This window comes from Trachinotus anak, unplaced genomic scaffold (assembly GCF_046630095.1).
Source record: "Trachinotus anak isolate AG129_WGS33_773 ecotype Australia unplaced genomic scaffold, CSIRO_AGI_Tana_v1 ptg000014l, whole genome shotgun sequence".
NCBI lineage: Eukaryota > Metazoa > Chordata > Actinopteri > Carangiformes > Carangidae > Trachinotus > Trachinotus anak.
In genome coordinates, this window is record NW_027273865.1 from 2,296,484 (window position 1) to 2,313,985 (window position 17,502).

At 40.9% G+C, this 17,502-nt stretch overlaps 1 protein-coding gene and 1 non-coding gene across 2 annotated transcripts; both read left to right on the forward strand.

Moving 5' to 3' along the window:
• Positions 1 to 1,463: 1,463 nt before the first annotated feature.
• On the forward strand, positions 1,464 to 1,555 carry trnar-ucu (transfer RNA arginine (anticodon UCU)). Its single transcript is given in 2 exon segments — positions 1,464 to 1,500; positions 1,520 to 1,555. It is a non-coding gene; the product is annotated as a tRNA-Arg (tRNA).
• An 8,142-nt stretch (positions 1,556 to 9,697) lies between these two features.
• dharma lies at positions 9,698 to 10,996 on the forward strand. Its single transcript, XM_071497316.1, has 3 exons — positions 9,698 to 9,992; positions 10,172 to 10,392; positions 10,733 to 10,996. The coding sequence occupies exons 1-3, from the start codon at positions 9,698 to 9,700 to the stop codon at positions 10,850 to 10,852; spliced, it is 636 nt and encodes a 211-aa protein (XP_071353417.1). The 3' UTR covers positions 10,853 to 10,996.
• The last annotated feature ends 6,506 nt before the right edge of the window (positions 10,997 to 17,502 follow it).

Sequence of the window (17,502 nt, forward strand, 5' to 3'; positions counted from 1 at the left end):
TTTCTTGGATGGTGAGTAGAAGCTTTGGAGTCATTGTGGAGCTGCAGAGGATTAGCTGATGGCAGTGTAACGACAGATGCATCTCTTGGCCTCAGTGAAGACGATCTGCATGGTTCACTGAGCTAAGACCACGGAGAGCAGGCTCAGGAGGGGAGTGCTACAATGGCATTAGCAACACAGGCTGCTGTGGAGGGAAATATATAGGCTACTATCGGGAGATAAACCTCAGTGGGTGGAGCTGAATCACGGCAGCAGTTTTTTTTCTGTTTAGTATTGTGTGGTATCAATGGTGCTTAACATGGACATAATTATTGTTGAAGGAATTATTAGCATATTCTCAGACTAGAACAAGAACTAGATCTACTAGAACAAATTACATCATTTGCAGCATGCTGCATGTCACCATCCCAAGTCAATGGACTGCACACACACACACACACACACATACACACACACACACACACACACACACACACACACACACACACACACACACACACACACACACACACACACACACACACTGACCTCCTCACCTTTCCGCCTCAGTGCTCAAACAGCCTTTTGTTCTCTAAACTGACCAATGACACGGCCATTGTCCATCTGTCAGCCAATCACAGCTTCTATTGTGATGCAAACCAGCCAATCACTGTGCCATATGTACCCAAACTGGCCAATCAGCTGACACTACCCACGACTGGCTTTACGCCACACCCACTTCTGTCTGTGGCACACACAACACACACACACACACTGAATAATTGAACTCTCCTCCTTTCACTTTCTTTTGTTTCACTGTACACGTGTGTTTGAGCTGCACATTTTGTAAACTGTGTGTGTGTTTCTGTGTTTATTTCCTGACCTTTACTGCTACATCAGTTCTGACCTTTTTGATGGCAGTGTGAGTGAGCGTTCACCGCTTTTATCTGACACACTAAGAAGAGAGAAATGACAAAAAAGGGTCAAATGCTCTGTTTGTGTTGTCCCTGTTGTTTACAGGTGACATTTTCTCATATTTCTCTAAAGCAGGCCTTATCTTGAGACTGAAACAGGAAACCGACATCACTGAACCAACTGCTGGTCATATTTCTCTCAACAAATAGTCCCAGGCAGCAAAGGAGACATAGGAAGTGAATTTGCATTTCAACCACAAAATGAGTGGAGACTGATAAAATTGTGAAATCTGGCATTTCTTCTTGATAAAACAACAATTTTTAACATCAAGAGTCAGACTTCCTGTGAGTAAAAAATCCAGTTAGTCGTCTGGGAAACAGCTCGTGGTGCTCACAGGAAACGCATCATCACAGCACTTTCACAAATGTACACTCTGAAGTTTTTATGTAAACACTGTGATATTCTTACCTTAGACATAGATAAGTATCCAGAACCCGAATATCATTATTCAATATCTAAAACATGTCTCAGACAAAAGAAAAAACTTTGGTCACAGTCAGAGGATCAGAGGCTCTGTGGCGCAATGGATAGCGCATTGGACTTCTAGTTAAACACAGGAGAAGTGATTCAAAGGTTGTGGGTTCGAGTCCCACCAGAGTCGGCCTTTATGAAATCATCTGACCTTTCAGACACTTGATCCACACTGTGGTGGACCTGAAAGGACCTGAAGCATAACATAAATACTTCAGTGAACCACACTGTGTGGTTCCACACGGTGACATGTTTCTTCATCACCATGAACACTTCACCCATATAGTTCACTTTATCAGTCTCACACACACTGTCCTGCTGCCCCAAATACTAATGGTGGGTTAATACCAAACATGGATTAATCCGCTGCTGAAAATAGTCCCCAACATACGTATTATTTCCTCCTCTTTGAATACATTTGGTAAAAAAAAAACAAAACCCACAGTGTCCAGCTGTGATGTAAGAAATCAATGTTTTTAAAGTTGAAACCATATATTTGTTCAAATCTTCAGTAGGAACCAATGGGCTTGGAGCTTAGCACCATAGACAGGGAAATTAAGTCAGAAACTATCAAGAGACAGATGAACACAGTGTTCATTTTTGACAATTTCATGGGATTTGTTAACAACAAATCCCAACAAAAATACAGAATAAAATAATGTTGTTTGAAAAGAGTCAAGTTATTCAAAAAGTCCAAATCACTTTAGTCCCATCCTACGTGTGTGTGTGTGTGTCTGTGTGTGTGTGTGTGTGTCTCCTGGTGAAAGCAGAGCTCAGCCTTCAGCTCTGTAGAAACCTGCAGGGGTCGTTTGATTCATCAGAAGTCATAAAGACGGGCGGATCTAGCGCAGGAAGAAAAATCCTGCAGAGTTGAATTAAATCAGGCGCGCCAGATGAGAGATCACATTATTCAGAGAAAGACTTCTGTACCGCCTCAGGTGGCGAACAGCATGGCGGGAGGGAGGCTGTGAGGTGCACGTGTGTGTGAATGAATGTGTGGTGTGTCTCCTGTGGGCTGTGCATAGCAGTCAAGGTCGGACAGTTGTCTAATGACGGTCTAATGTGTGTGTGTGTGTGTTTGTGTGTGTGTGTGTGTGTGTGTGTGTGTGTGTTTGTGTGTGTGTGTGCCAGACAAAGAGCCAACAGTTGAATGTTTCCCTGTTGTTTTAAAATCCCATTATATTATGATGTTGTTGAAACCTGTGTGAAGAGTGTGAGGCAGGGGACTGCAAAGAGAGAGAGGCAGGTAAAGAGTGAGACACTCAGAGGAAGGATGGTGCACTGGTTCGAGAGAGGACGACTGAATGAAGGATAAGTCGATGAAAAGATAAGAGAAACAGAGAAAGAGGACTGGGAGACATTACATAATGGTTTTACCAGCCATCTGTCTGCTCTGCCGTCTGCACCGCCGCCTGCTGGTCAGACCACAGCGCTGCAGCTCAACCACACAGCTGTGAATATTCAGTCAGGGTCATTAATATGTATAGACGCTGACAAATTAAAGGGAATACCTGAATAAATCAGAGGAGAACCATAATGAATGCAGATGCCACCACACAGGTGCACTGCATGGTACAATATGCTACAGCCCTCACAGTCATCCAATTCTGGAGCCAGGTGAACACCTTTGGGATATTTTGGACCAACATGATAAACAGTGCTCTCCACCACCATCATCAAAACACTAATGAGGGGATATTTTCTGGAAGAATGATGTTCATCCTCCAGTAGAGCTCAAAGGTGTGGAGAACGAAAGCTAACGGGCACTGCAGCTGTTTTAGCAGCTTGTGGTGGCCTGTCATTCCACCAAGACACTTGATGTTGTTTTTTCCTTTCTTTTTTTTTTTTCCTTTCTCTTGGTAATGTGCTACTACAGTTGCCAACCAAATATGCTTTGATTTGTAAACTGTGTAATGCCTAATTGGTGATTGTGTGGCTGGAGGATAAAATGATTGTCACTGTGATAAAGTTTTAGAGTTGTAAACCCTCTTATAGTATCGCTGTGCATCTGATAAACCTTCAAAGTGATGGACCCATTACTCTGACTGTCCGGGTGTCAGTGGCATTTTCAATCACATAATGATAGCTAGTAATTGTCACTGCCACTAGATGTCGCACTAGACCACCAGCATCTCAGACCAACACAAACACTTCGTCAGCCACCTCTCAAGCCTCTGTGTTCAGGCCAAGGTGTTCAGAAGCTCAGTTAAAGCGTCACTAAACACACAAAAAGACGCAGAACTGAATAAAATTACCCTGGCTACACAAGAGCCAACAAAAAACAGTCTGACCACAACCATTAGCCCATGCTAGCCTTGATATGCTCCACAGTTAGCCAGCTGGCGATAGCAATATTTCCCAAACACATTTGTAATATGCTATCATGCTAATGTAGCCATCACTAATGAAGACAGACATGTAACATTATGTAGCATCACTTGGACATGGAGGAGAAGAAAAGCCAGCTCTGGGTCAAACTGGAGCCCTTTAGCAGCTCGTAGGGTTCTCCATCGTGGTAAAGCCAGGCCAGTTTTGGCCCCCTCAGTTGAACTGGCAAAGAAATTCAGCCTTGGACTTATCAGCTGGGACCGGCCAAATGAATGACTCTGATGGAGCTGGTAAAAACTTTATAAACTTTATGGATATTTTGACAGTAGTCCCCATGGCCAGTCCGCCTGTGCTTTGGTCTGATCTCTTTCTTTGCCAGAGGCCCTTTTAGCTGAGTGGAAGAAATTCTGGAAGGTCGCTTTCACTTGAATGCACTTTGCCATTTCATGCACGCGCTGCCATCCCTGCTACCAAAACAATGAATGGAGGTGTGACTTTGTTCTCTTACTCCACTATATCTTTATATAGAAAGTAGTTGTTGCTGCTGTATTATTGTTTATAATCTCATTTACAGAACCTTTAAGTCTGAGTTTTCCACCTGTGTCTAAAGTTCTTTATTTTTACTTTTTACTTCACTTTTCTCACCAGTAGTGCTGTTTTATCAACATGAGGAAACAATTTAATAAGAGTATCTGCACGGTCACAAAATGTTCACATTGACTGTATCTGGAATATTTCAGTCAACATATGTCTGTTGTTTTCCTATGAAATCCACTCATGGCAGCTAAAGCGCGACTGATGTATTTATGGTTCTGTAAATGTGACAGAGCAGATTTTCAAACCAAACCAATACAACTCAAGAATCTGCATGTAATTCATTTGAAACCAATCCAGAGTCCAGATTTCCAAACTCTCATGATTTGTGCCCACAGCAGTTTTCAGTCTGATGCCAGCCGGACAACTGCAGTCCCAGTCTGAGGACACCTCATTCAGAAACTAAACTCCTGATGGTTTCAGAAGGAAGACCAGAATGATCCTCTATCTAGCTGAGATCTAGATCAGCTGATCTGACCGGTTGATGGCGGGGAACATTATTCTCTTCTCTTTTTATTGACTGATCTTTATCAATAAAAAATTCTTTCTACTCTTAACATTATGTCCTCTCTCCTTCAGTTTCCCTCTCTGTCTCTTTCTCTCTCCTGTCCTCTCAGGATTCACTTCATCGCTGTGTTACATCAGTCTGCACAAGACTCAAACCTCCAACTTTCCCTCCTCACTGTTTCTCCTTTAGTCCTTTTGTTTCACATCATTGAAATCCAAACAGTTACCTCATGTAAGCTCTGAGCTCTGGAGATGGCAGTGTCAGTGTCAGTCTGTCTCACCGGTTGGTCCACCACTTCAGTCCAGACTGAAACATCTATCACAACTATTGGATGGATTGCTTTCAGGTCATTAGATTGTGATTTCATATATTAATGATATTCCCCTCACCTTTACTGCTAAATAACATTTAACTCAAAGCAACACTATGCAGAGCCTCAAAGAACCACTAGCATTGCTATAAGTCATGTTGAAAAAGGTTTTTAAACTTTAAGGCTTTGAAGACAGAAAACTCACTCCTGATGGTTGGTGCAGAAATTATGGTAGCAAATTAAAACCAGGCAAAAGCTCTAGTACAAGACTTTGTTGATTTCATAGTTTCATTCAGGTTTGTGTGCAATAAAAGTCCCAGAAAGCTACAGGTGGTTTATTTTAATCTATGTTATACTGATTAACCCCTTTTCAACTGCCAATTCCACTGGCAGACTTTACCTTTCAGTTCAGATTGACGACACACACAACTGCAACGAGCAACGCACTTAGAGAGCACACACACAGATGCAGGGGGGAGAGAGTGATCTGCTAGCCGCCGTGCAAACTGGTAAAATGGATCATTCATGTCTCATTCCCAAGTTGGGGCTTCTGTAAAAGTGTCTTAGTCACTGTGTGAGAAGCTTCGATATGTGATTGTGTGTTTTTAAAACTTATTTTGGGGCTGCAGCTCACTCTTTCATGCCCGAGCGCAGTGTAGCTGCAGTGTTTCTGGTTTAACAGTATCACTCTGGGCAGGTGACAGGTGTAATCACAGTGTGTGTGCTCTGACAGATGTTATAGCAGGAAAAGGGGCAAAAAGGTGTTTACCAGGGTGCTGTGTTTACATCAATGCCTTTTGGAGCTGGAGCCAAGTACTCACGTCTACTGCAGAGTCATTTGATCCGGGTGTGAATGCAGATTGTTCCCTTTTCCATTGCCAACAAAAGCCCCATGTTAGAGGGCCTTTGCAGATTTTGGAAAAGGGGCTTCAGTGTTGTCAACCAATCACTACTGACCAGTATTGAAGACCATCAACAGTAATAAAACTACACAAAAAAACAGCACTGAGGCCCAAACGAGATGTACTGGACAGTGTGAAAACGCAGCCCAAAGAAACACCACATAACACTGAAACCAGCCAACAAAGTATGGGGATCAAGCCCAAAGGCCAGAGTAATGACACCCAGCCAAAAACCAGTGAAATGTCTTGACATTAAAACGCTGCACTGAGCAGACACAGTATTGAAATGCTGCCAAAAGACAGCGGATGTGAGTAGCGAAACCCAGCTGACACACTGAGTGGACATAAAACGAGGGATGAACAGTCGCCTAAAGACACAGTCGTAGCAGAATTGAGATGCGTCCAAAAAGCCCTGAGAGTGAACTCCCGCTGTGCTTACTAATCAGCTACAGTACATAGGGCGAGTCAGACAGACAGTGAACCAGCCAGACAGAGAGAGAGAGAGAGACTGACAGAGAGCAGAGAGGGAGAGGGGGCTGGATGTCTGGAGTGTGGCTCAGCGAGCAGTCTGGGCCATCACAACATTTTGCTGATTCATGTTGAGAGAGACGAGGCAATGAGAGGCGAACTGAGAGTCTGACAGAATAATCTGAAGGGTTTTAGTCCAACACACACCTGAACACACCACAGCTTTACAGCAGTATATAAGCACCAACACACTGAGAGAATAATATTTTTTTTTTTTAATTTTTTTATTTTACACTCTTGGTGACACTGATTCCTCTGAAGCTGCATAAGATAGATCCTTCACTAGTATTAGCTGACCCAAACCCAGACCATGTTATTGGAGGCAGAGTCACCCTGGATTTCCTTCCTCACTCATTTCAGAGAGAAACAAGGCAAGATGTATGTACTTCCTGTCACAAATGAACTCTGCCTCCTCCACCTTGCACAGAGTTAAGTCGGGCTGACTCTCCAATATCCAGGCAGTTTGAAGGAGGGGGTGGGATTGGCCAGTCATTGAGGAGATGTTTATATTCCAGTTTATGTATTGTTTGATAAAATGATACAAGCAGCAGAGAAGTATGGAAAGCCACAAAGGCCAAAAACATGTGAGAGCAGCATCTGAAGGAGTGGTGTTAAATTTATAATCATAACTAACAGCTCCTGCAGTGTTTAATCTGCCCTCACTATTTCCTGTCTCACCTGCTTTTTGCAGAGTAAATTTCACCATGAAATCTGGTCTGACTGCAGCTTCATCCTCATATTAACTAAAGTTATTCCACCTGTTTCCACCATGACCTCTGACCTTTGACTTATTTTTTAAACTTCATGGCACTGACTGTCAGCAACAAGTAACAAGCTCTAAAAGGAATTCAGTATTCAGTGTAAATTCCATTTCAGTTCATATAAAGAGCTTTGTGTTTAATTAAAGGGAGACAGAGATGGTTTCCCATTATTAGCCTTGACTAGAGTCCTGCAGTCAGACCACAGCTGGAGCTGAATATGGACAAGTGTGATGATGATGATGATGATGGGCAAAAATACAATTCAATATATACAAAGAATAAAGTTTCCACCAATAAATGAATAAAGAAAAATAATCCAATGAATTTCTCAACTTCAAAGATAATTGTTAAGAAACTACAGACCCATAAATAAGTTTTAACCATTAAGTTACATATATACATTAAAACATTGAGCACAATTTAAAAAATATATATAGGAGTTCAAAACTGTGCTTTGAAGTTCCTTGTCTCCTGACATTCTGTGTAATACTGTGTATTTCACTGCCACTCTCTCTCTCTGATGTTTGACCTCTTCCTGTTTGCTTTAATGTTTGTACACTGAGCTGAGACCTGTGCACTGAATGAAAGGGACCTGAAGTGTGTGATATTTAAATGTGTGAATGTTCAGGGCATTCTGCTCCTCAAGCTTTAGTCTGAGGATGTTTGATAAGTTGCTGTAGTTTCTTTTATTTTCTTTTCATGTGCGTTAACGATTGATCAGATCAGAGAGAGTTTAAAGAGAGGACGCTGATTGATCTGCGACTGATCACCTATTGATCTTCCCTCAGAAATCAAACTGAGCTAACATCACTTCAAGCTCACAGGATACCAAAGAGGGTGGACACTCATTCAATACAACATCATATCTATAGTTAATAGTTTTGATGTTTTGCCATCTTTTAAAGTATTCTTCAGTTTTGACAGTGAAATAGCAGAAGATTTCATTTATCCCTTATTGTACCATTAGTTGACATTTAAATGATAAAACAAAGACCAATGCAACTGTTGTGATTTAATGAATGAAACTCATTTAGGCCTCTGTAGGCTAAGATGTTAAGTGTTAGTAAAGAAAAACTTAAAATACATAGGAAAGTGTTGTGGTTTCACCATGGTAAAAATACTGAACTTCTTCCTGCTGCAGGTGACACAACCACTTCACTATTACCACTGCCACTAACATCACCTGAGCTGCAGTGACAGGTGACATAATGGAGCCTTTATTAAAATATTCTTCTTTCCTCAGGACAGACAGTCAGTTTCATTGATTTTTACACAGTTTTCAGACAGTTTGGTTCCCTGCAGGTTTTCAGACTGAAGCTGTTCAGACCAACAAACAGCTCAGTGAATCCTGTCGTTTCTGCTCTGACTTCCTCCGTTTGTCTCATAGAGCTGTGATGTGACAAAGATCAAAGCTGCATACTATCACATAAACTTCTCACAGCAGGTCTGTGTGTGTGTTTACAGGAACTCTGTTTTCTGAGCACAGCCTGGAGTGTGGCGCCACCTGCAGGACCCCCCTCACCCTGCAGATCATTCTCCCCCCGAACTGAACCTGCAGGAAATATTTCATCCCGAACAGAAACATACAGCACCACACGTCCAGACCACACTGGCCTGTATGAAAGCACGAAGTTCGATTGTTTAAACACAACTTCTGCATCGACGCACAGTGACGACGGCAGATAAAACGATATGAACGTCATTTTCAGGAGACAACGTCTGTGTAGGTCAAACAATGTACTGTACAAACAACAGTGAGCTACACTTTGTCTCTGAAAAAGAAGTGAGGAAAATAGCTATATGGTTCAACACTATAAAACAGAGTTCATACACTTAAATAAAAAATAAAAATAAACTAAAAAAAATAAGGAATTAATGGGGATTGGAATAAAACTGAAGCCGAACTATTAATGTAAAAGTATTTCTGAATTAATGCCTCAACAGAGCTGCACCTGGATTTCGGCCCAGTGTTTGTGTCTCTGAACTGTAATAACAGCAGGATAATTAAGTTGTTTGAAGGAAAGTGAAAGTCAACAGCTGAGAACATGATTTAATGGACAAAAACACTTTACACATTCAGTCACATCATCTCTAAGTTCAAAGGATCCGAGGGTTCAGAGGTCAAATCAAAGTCCAGATTTCCTCTCATCTCTGACTGAACCTGCAGCATCAAACACTGATGGACTGAATTCAACAATCTCATTAGCATATTAAAGAGCTGTCGCGGTTTTGATGGCCGCTTCAGACTCCTGCTTCTGTTTAAAACTGGACACTGGACTCTCGCAGCTCAGAGGCCGCTGGGACAAGCTCCTGGAAACTTTGTGGATCTTGGAGTTGGATCATGGCCGGAAGCAGAGTGTCGGACTTCAGCATCGAGCGCATCCTCTCCCCGCAGCTCGGACACAAGTCGCCGGTGATGGAGTTTCCACCGGACGGATATCTCCAGGAGATGCCCGGCGGATTTTGTCTGGACTCTGGGAGCCACAGGCCTCCTGCGCCGGTCCCAGTACCAGCGCCAGTGCCGGGCTGCCTGCAGTGCCAAGGGATGAACTTTGCAGAGGTGCTTTGCCCGTACGGAGCCGGCTTCCATCGCACAGACTTCAGCAGCATTTACTTCAGCGGCCGGGACCCTGCAGGTTGGTGCTCTACCTGTGAAGCTTTAGAAACTTTTCTTGATTCAATTTAGGTTTCAATCAAACAGATCAGATTTTCACTGATTTTAAAGCCACGTCTACAGTAATAGATATAATACAAACCCAATATTATTTATTCTGTTCACTTGACTAACCATTAAACGGTCTTTTTATTTAACTAGATGCTCAGCAATTGCCGAGTTACCATGGCTACCACCCCGCCGGAGCGTCTGCGCAGCCGCAGCCGCAGCCGCAGCCGCGGCAGAGGGCCCGGATGCGCACCGTGTTCACCGGCAGCCAGGCCGCGCAGCTCGAGGCGCTGTTCGAGCTCACCGACTACCCGGGGCCGGAGGCGCGCGCCGCGGCGGCGAGCAGCACCGGGCTGAGCGAGGAGACGGTCAGGGTGAGTCGGGGGGGGGCATTTTCTTGGTCCTGTCACTGGGCTGATTCAGTTTCCCTTTCTATATCACTTTTCCCAACTGATTTGAACAGTAATGATTTACCACTACACTGCATTGATTTTTGTTCAAAGCAACGCACAATATTTATTTCAATATCTGTTGTAGTTTAAAGAACAAAGGATGAGGTGATAGGTCCCCACACTGCACTCAGAGCCAGAAATGTTGCACATGTGACAAACATCATTTATATGATTGTTGTGAACATTCATTTGGTTCATTCTGTTTTCAGTGTCCTGTTTAAGAACATGAAACTAAACCTCTCATCTCTCTGTTTCTTTCCAGGTGTGGTTCAAGAACCGCAGGGCGAGGAGGAAGCGGCAGTGCAGTGGGTCAAAGGTCAAATGCCCCTCCCCTCCCCCCTACAGTGGCGAAGAGAAGAGGACCTTCACCTCCTTCCTCTGAACCTGACAGACTGTCCACCTGCTGCTCACAGGTCAAACTCACTCACACTGCACTGATCCTGTGCAGGAATGCTGTCTTCACATCCCAGAGGTCAAAGGTTAGCTGACTGCATCCTGCTCAAGGGAACTTCAGCAGAGTGGGCACTCGCTGGATTGTCCTGTTACAACAAATGTGTAACCCTAACCCTAACCAAAGCTGCTGTGATGAGACTGTTGGTGACCCAACATCACCTTTTTATTGTGGTGATACATTCAGGTGCTGCTGGGGACGTTAGACACCTCAGACATCACTCTCTGTGGTCAGTTGACTATGAAATGTTTAAGGAGGGTTGTTCAGCTGCAGCTGCAGTTTACTGCTAGTTTTAAATTATTTAGTTTTTCTATGTAACTTATCGAAATGAGTGTGTAAAGATATTATGTGTAGTTTTTAAACACAAGCACCATTTGTAACCTTGAGTGGTTTCATTAAAAAAATTAATGCAGTTATATGAATCCTGTCCTGTATTTGTTTTTATTATGTTTCAGATGTGTGTATGTTTCAGAAACACATATGAATCACAACAACATGATCTCTAATGAACTTTGTTCAGAAGCTGACGAGAAAAAAACATTTAGAACTGTTTTAAGATTTGACCACTAGGCTTCAGTATTGAACATGTTTTATTATTTTGTTTTCTCTCAAGGCGAGAAACAGCGTTATATTACCAAGTTCATTTATTCAAATATTGAATATACAAAAAAATTGTTATGAGGTACTTGTACTTCAATTTTTCATTTTATGCTACTTTATATTCATTCACATAACTTCAGACAAATATTTTCTACTCCACTTCATCTGGCAGCTACACTGTCAAGAAAAAAAATAAATATTCCCTTGTGTATTAAAATAATTTAGAAATAATAACAGGTACTACATCTATATTTTACATTTTCATGGGCTTACCCTTTTCTTAACACATGCTTCATGTGCTTCAATTTGGTTCGAGCTTCACTTATTTGAAAATAAAAAACACTGTGTTAGCTTATTATAATTGTCCTTTTTCTCAACAGTATTTTCCCAAGAGTTCAGGTACTTTTATGCAGTTTTAACTTTAAGAGAAAAACAAGTAAACAGGGCCTTCACATCACCTCTGTCTTTCAGTCTGCACTTAATCTGACGCTTAAGAGTCAGTACTAGTAGTTTAAAAGTAAAATATTTCCTAGATTGGATGATTTTACACATTCACAGGAAAGAAGTTTTGCATTTGACTTAAGAAAGTAACATGTGTTCCACACTCCTACTTCAGAAACAGTTCGGAAAACAGGTATCAATATGTTCAGATAAGAATTTCTTATTCAAATTGATGGTCCTCTGTTTATTTTGTATATGAAAGATATTTGTAAGGTTTAAATTATACTTGAATCCACCACTTATGTCAAAGAAAAAAGTTGAAGTCAATTACTACAGTATAAAATTTTGGATAGTGCATTAAATCAGGTTTTATTATACTTAACTGTGTAATTATGAATCAAAATAAATTTTAAGCTTAAACTTAACCTAAAATATTTTCAGTGAGTAGAAGCAATGGACAGGAGAGGTAGAAAAACAACATCAAATTCTTTATTATATTCATAGAGTTGTCACTGTTCTTATTAGAAGCATTTCCATGCTGATGAGAAGAAGATACACATATTGAAAAACCCAAATCAGAAAATACTGAGAGAAAGTTACAGAGAGAGAGAGAGAGAGAGAGAGAGCATGCAGTGAGTATCTGTTAAGATGAGGACGTCCGATGCTCGTTCTCCCGTTTCCCCTTTAACGTCCGTCGACTTCAAACACTTTCAAAACAGGAGTGACTCACACACATGGACTGTAACCAAGCACAAAGTAACACACACACACTACAAAACCAGAGAACAAAAAGTACACTTTGTGAAGTTATCAAAATATAGGCTATATACTGTATATTATTAAGACTTATTAATGTTAAAACAACCAGTGCTGAGTTAGTTTCTATGAGAACGAGTTCAACATTATATTCTCAGACACATACACCGATCGATTATAGAGGATTTACAGGACCAACCACTGGCTGTGAGTGTTTTAGCCTATCAACTAAAAAATCACAAACACTTTCCATTCCTGCTGATCATTTCCCAAACCATCTATCCATGTTTGATTATCTTCCTCCCTTCTTCCATGCAGCCATCTGTTTCAGTTCCTTTCTATGAAAACCAACTCACAGAGACTTGAAACTCACCACACAGAGAAAATCCATCAGTCAAAAATGTAGTTCATGTCGAGGTTATGTTACCATCAGGTTGTAATGCAATGGCAGCCATTTTCAAAACTCTCCTTTCTGACACTTGAAAGTTAAGAGCAGGCTGCTAGTGACGGGGCAAACAGAGCTGTCTGAAGCAACAAACCACCATGAAGCAGCTGTGCTGAAAATACTGTCGATACTGGTTAACTCTTGGTGCTGTATTTCTATAAAAGGGTTAAATCCAAGAACATCATGATACAGTGAGTCAGAACATTAATGAAATCACTGCTATCATTATTGATATTGTTATATGTTTATTATAAAACCATTCACGTTTATCTGCACAGCTAAGACAGATACCACAACCCTGGACATTTCATCAAAAAAAGGAACTGCGGTGTTAAGTGTCATTCGAGGGGCCATTTCTTATGTAGCAGATTGTCATACATAACAGTTCATCTGAGTGTAGAGGGTTTAGGTATGTCTGCACGAGTGAATGGATGTCATATAGATGAATGAAATGGTGTGTATTGACAGAAATTGGTGCATTAACATGAAATTTCATTCTGCCAGAGGCCTTGTTTGTGGTGGTCATGTGATTCTGTGACATGATTTTTGTTGTGTTGAAGGAGACATCTGTGATACTGGGTTCAGATGGCAGCCTGTTTTGATTATAACATTAGTACCGGCAGCAGTTGAGCAACCTTTCTGATGCATGCGATGTCCAAATTCACAAAATCTGTATTTGTATATTGTTCATGGATTGATTTTCTGATAACATGGCAGCCAGCAATCAATTCTCAGATGTCTTGTAAACACTATCAGGTGGAGTTGAGACAAATAATATAAAGGGGACTAGATTTAGATACATTAATGAAAAGTCTTTCTTATAAACAAACAGGAACCGAGGGCTTGTGGGAAACGATGAAGTAACTCTAACAGCTAAAGGAAGGCTTTGGAAATGGTCAGCAGAAATAAGAAGTAAAAAGATACAATAGCTTGTAGTTAAAGAGCTAAAACAGGCACACCCCCTATAGCTCTTTAAATGGAGCAAATCAAATAGAAATGATGTAATGAGAAAGCTTACATAATATTTTGTTTATAGTATGAATAACCAGTGGATCACAAGTGACATTTAGTGGCCAAACCAGAGAAAGCTCCACATTTACACAGTAGTCAGAACACGATGTTCGAACCAACAGAAGCTTCACTGGGACACACTGACTGTACTGTACGTTTACGGTACGAAAACAAACTTCCACCATCACTGTTGTCCACTAACGTCAATGTTCACCTAAGATGGAGTCAGCAGATCCTGACTCTGTGGAGTTTTAGCATTGCACAGCGTGTTGTAGTAGCTTGTTTGTAGCGACACATTTCCTGTGTGAAATTCTAAACAGATGTAAACTACAACACAAGTTAATGTCGGTTCATCTTTTGTTTGGTTTGGGTGGATGGCAAATATGAATGAGTGATTTTTTAAAGAGTTTTTAAGTACATTTCTACAACTGGAAAGCTGCTTAAAACTATTCAAGTGTTTCCAAACAAGGCGAAAACCCTAGATTTGCCAACTGACTGTGATTTTTTTCAACCAGCTCTTTTCAATGCCAGTTCTTTCCATTCAGCTGCAAGTGCTGAAACATCTGCAGCTTAACAAGCTGACAAAACCAGGTAAACTACAGACTGTCAGGCCGAAAAACACCTTGACATGAGGGCTACCAGGGCTGTGGTTTGTGTCACATAACTCAACCTACAACTCGCAGTTGTGAGGTGGATGACATTCTTCTTGAGCTCTAATCTTTTGCTATCTCATGTAGCAGCAACACTCAGAGCTAAGTTTTGAGTTTGAGCAGAAACGAAAAGCTTTGGCCTGACTAAATTCTGCAGCTGGTTTGAGCTAAACTGAGCGCTGTAGTTATCATTCGTGTAATGTTGAAGCTGATTCCATGGCAACAAATAGAACAGTTATCAACAGCAGTGTGCAGAAGCAACCACAAAGTGTTTCCTTCAGCCGAGGCTGCAAAAGACGAGAACAAAGACCAACCAAGAAAAACTTTCCACAAACCGACCAAACCCAGCAGTGTTCAGTGTTTACTGTCTGGATTCTGTGAATCCACACAGACACAACCAGAGTTAGGAAGTTCCCCACTGGACACCTCCAGACACTGGTGGACTCAAAAGTTCAATAACCTATTCTGTAAATTCAAGAATTCTTGTTTTTACAGGAATATAAACTGTTCAGTAAAAAAAAAGATTTAAAAAAATATTTTATAAAGACTGCAGAGATGTGTGGAATGTGTAAACTGAATGTAACTTAAGAGTTATACAATACTAGAAATACTATATAATACTATAACTATGTAAAAAGCAAGTAAAAGTTACACATTTTACAGTTTTACAGCTCTGGAAACAAAGTTGCATCACTGAGATCTAAATATTCCATCTAAAGAAGAAGACTGATGCGTGGTGGATTTGTTAAATAAGGAGAATTAGTGGGAATACAAAATTCAGAGGTAAAATATAATCTGGTTTGAGCTGTAAAATACAAACTACATCTGTGTAAATAAATGTCAACAATGACTGATGGTCATGAAGTGAAGATGTGACCTGTAAAACATGCAGAACATGTGATGTCATCCATAGATAATAGAGGACGGACTTTGGATTTCTATAACTGGATGAGCGTATTGTCTGTTTTTGAGTAAAACTGACTCTTGATACTGTGGCCACTTTTCTAAGAGAGAAAGTGACAAATCAACAACAAAAATCCCACTGGCTCTTGTATTTTTGAGTCTACCAGTCTCTGAGGTGTAAACACGCCTCCACAGACTGATTTCTTCTTCTTCTCTTACAGCATCTGAACATTTTTTGTGTCTTGCCCCCGGCAGCCTCGGCCATCAGAGTGTGAGTGTGTTCATCTCTCTGTATTAGTGTGCTTACAGAGTGTGAAGAGACATTAACACAGGAACCATTTCCACAGAGATAGGTACACTGTTTACATATTGCTGTTTTCAGTTATGCACATACTTCAAGAGAGATTTTAACATTAAGCACACACGTAAGTTTAGATTAACTTGTGTTTCTGTTGATGCTCACATTCACAAAAACTACCAAAGTCTTAAATGGAGAAAGAGGGATGGGGGGGTGGGGTGGGGGGGATTTTCCAGGTTTAAATTAAAAATGAGATCGAGGAGAGTAGTGTTTGATGAAAGGGCATAGTTGTACGTATGATTATTGTTAACAATATTTAACTCCAGAATAATAAAATCTGACATTATCTTTAAATGAAACTTGTTTTGAGATGCAAACCAGACAGTAGTAACACAAAAACATGAACACAAGATTTAACGGGGCTGAAAACACTTTGATTTGAACTTTTTTGATTCATAAGTTGCATCAAAGGGAAAAGATCATTTTGGGTCTGTTAGCAGTTTTGGTTAATGGCAGATTACAACTGCAGCTCTTTGTAAGATTTCTATTATACACTGTAATTTAACTATAAGTACATGGACTAGCGTTTGTGTTATGATTGATTAATGATGACAATTATTCTAAAGCATTCAGTTGCTATAATGTCTATCTACAGTACTTCATATATTACTGAGTGTTTTTTTGTTCAGAGGACTGAAGGTCCTGCTGTTTCCTTTGTGTTAAAATTTGTAGTTAAAGGGCAACAAGCACAACTTAAAGCTGCGCTTTATCTTTAAGATGTGTAGTTACATCAAATTCAAACTGTGGTAAAACGATGGCGTCCATATAGACCACAGAGCAACCATCCCTGCACGTGACAGATGTTTCATATAAACCAAGAACCATTTTTCTGTTTCACATCCCAACGGTGAAATTAGGCCTTTTGCATTCATCTGAGAGATAAAAAAACATAACTGACCATAACGCTTTGATAAAATAGCAGATAAACCCTGTTTTCAGTTTGACATCTGAGATTAAAACATGCAAGTGATAAAAGTTCCTCACAGAGAGTTAATAAGTTTTCCAGGATTGAGACCAGATCTGCAGCGCTAACACTACATGTGTAACCATGGTTCTCTGGCTCAAGGCTGCTCTCAGCAGAGACAGCAGCTGTTGGATGAAGCTCTTGGTCTCGGACGAGTACTGAGGAGGCAGCAGCCAGATCAGGCTCCAACACTACCAACGACTCCACATTCAAAACACTTTCTGCATTAGTACCCAAACATTTTGAGCCACGCAGAATCGATCTCACACGTTGCTGCATTTGGAAACGTGACACTTTATGTTGCAGTGTCAGGTCTTGCAGAGAACAAGACAAATCGGAACCTTTGTTCCTCCATGTGCTCTGTCATAACGGTCTCAGTTACTTCAGGACTCAGGATTTGTTTCCCAGGACTTATACAGTCATCGTTGTTTGCGTTCCGGTACTTATGCAGAG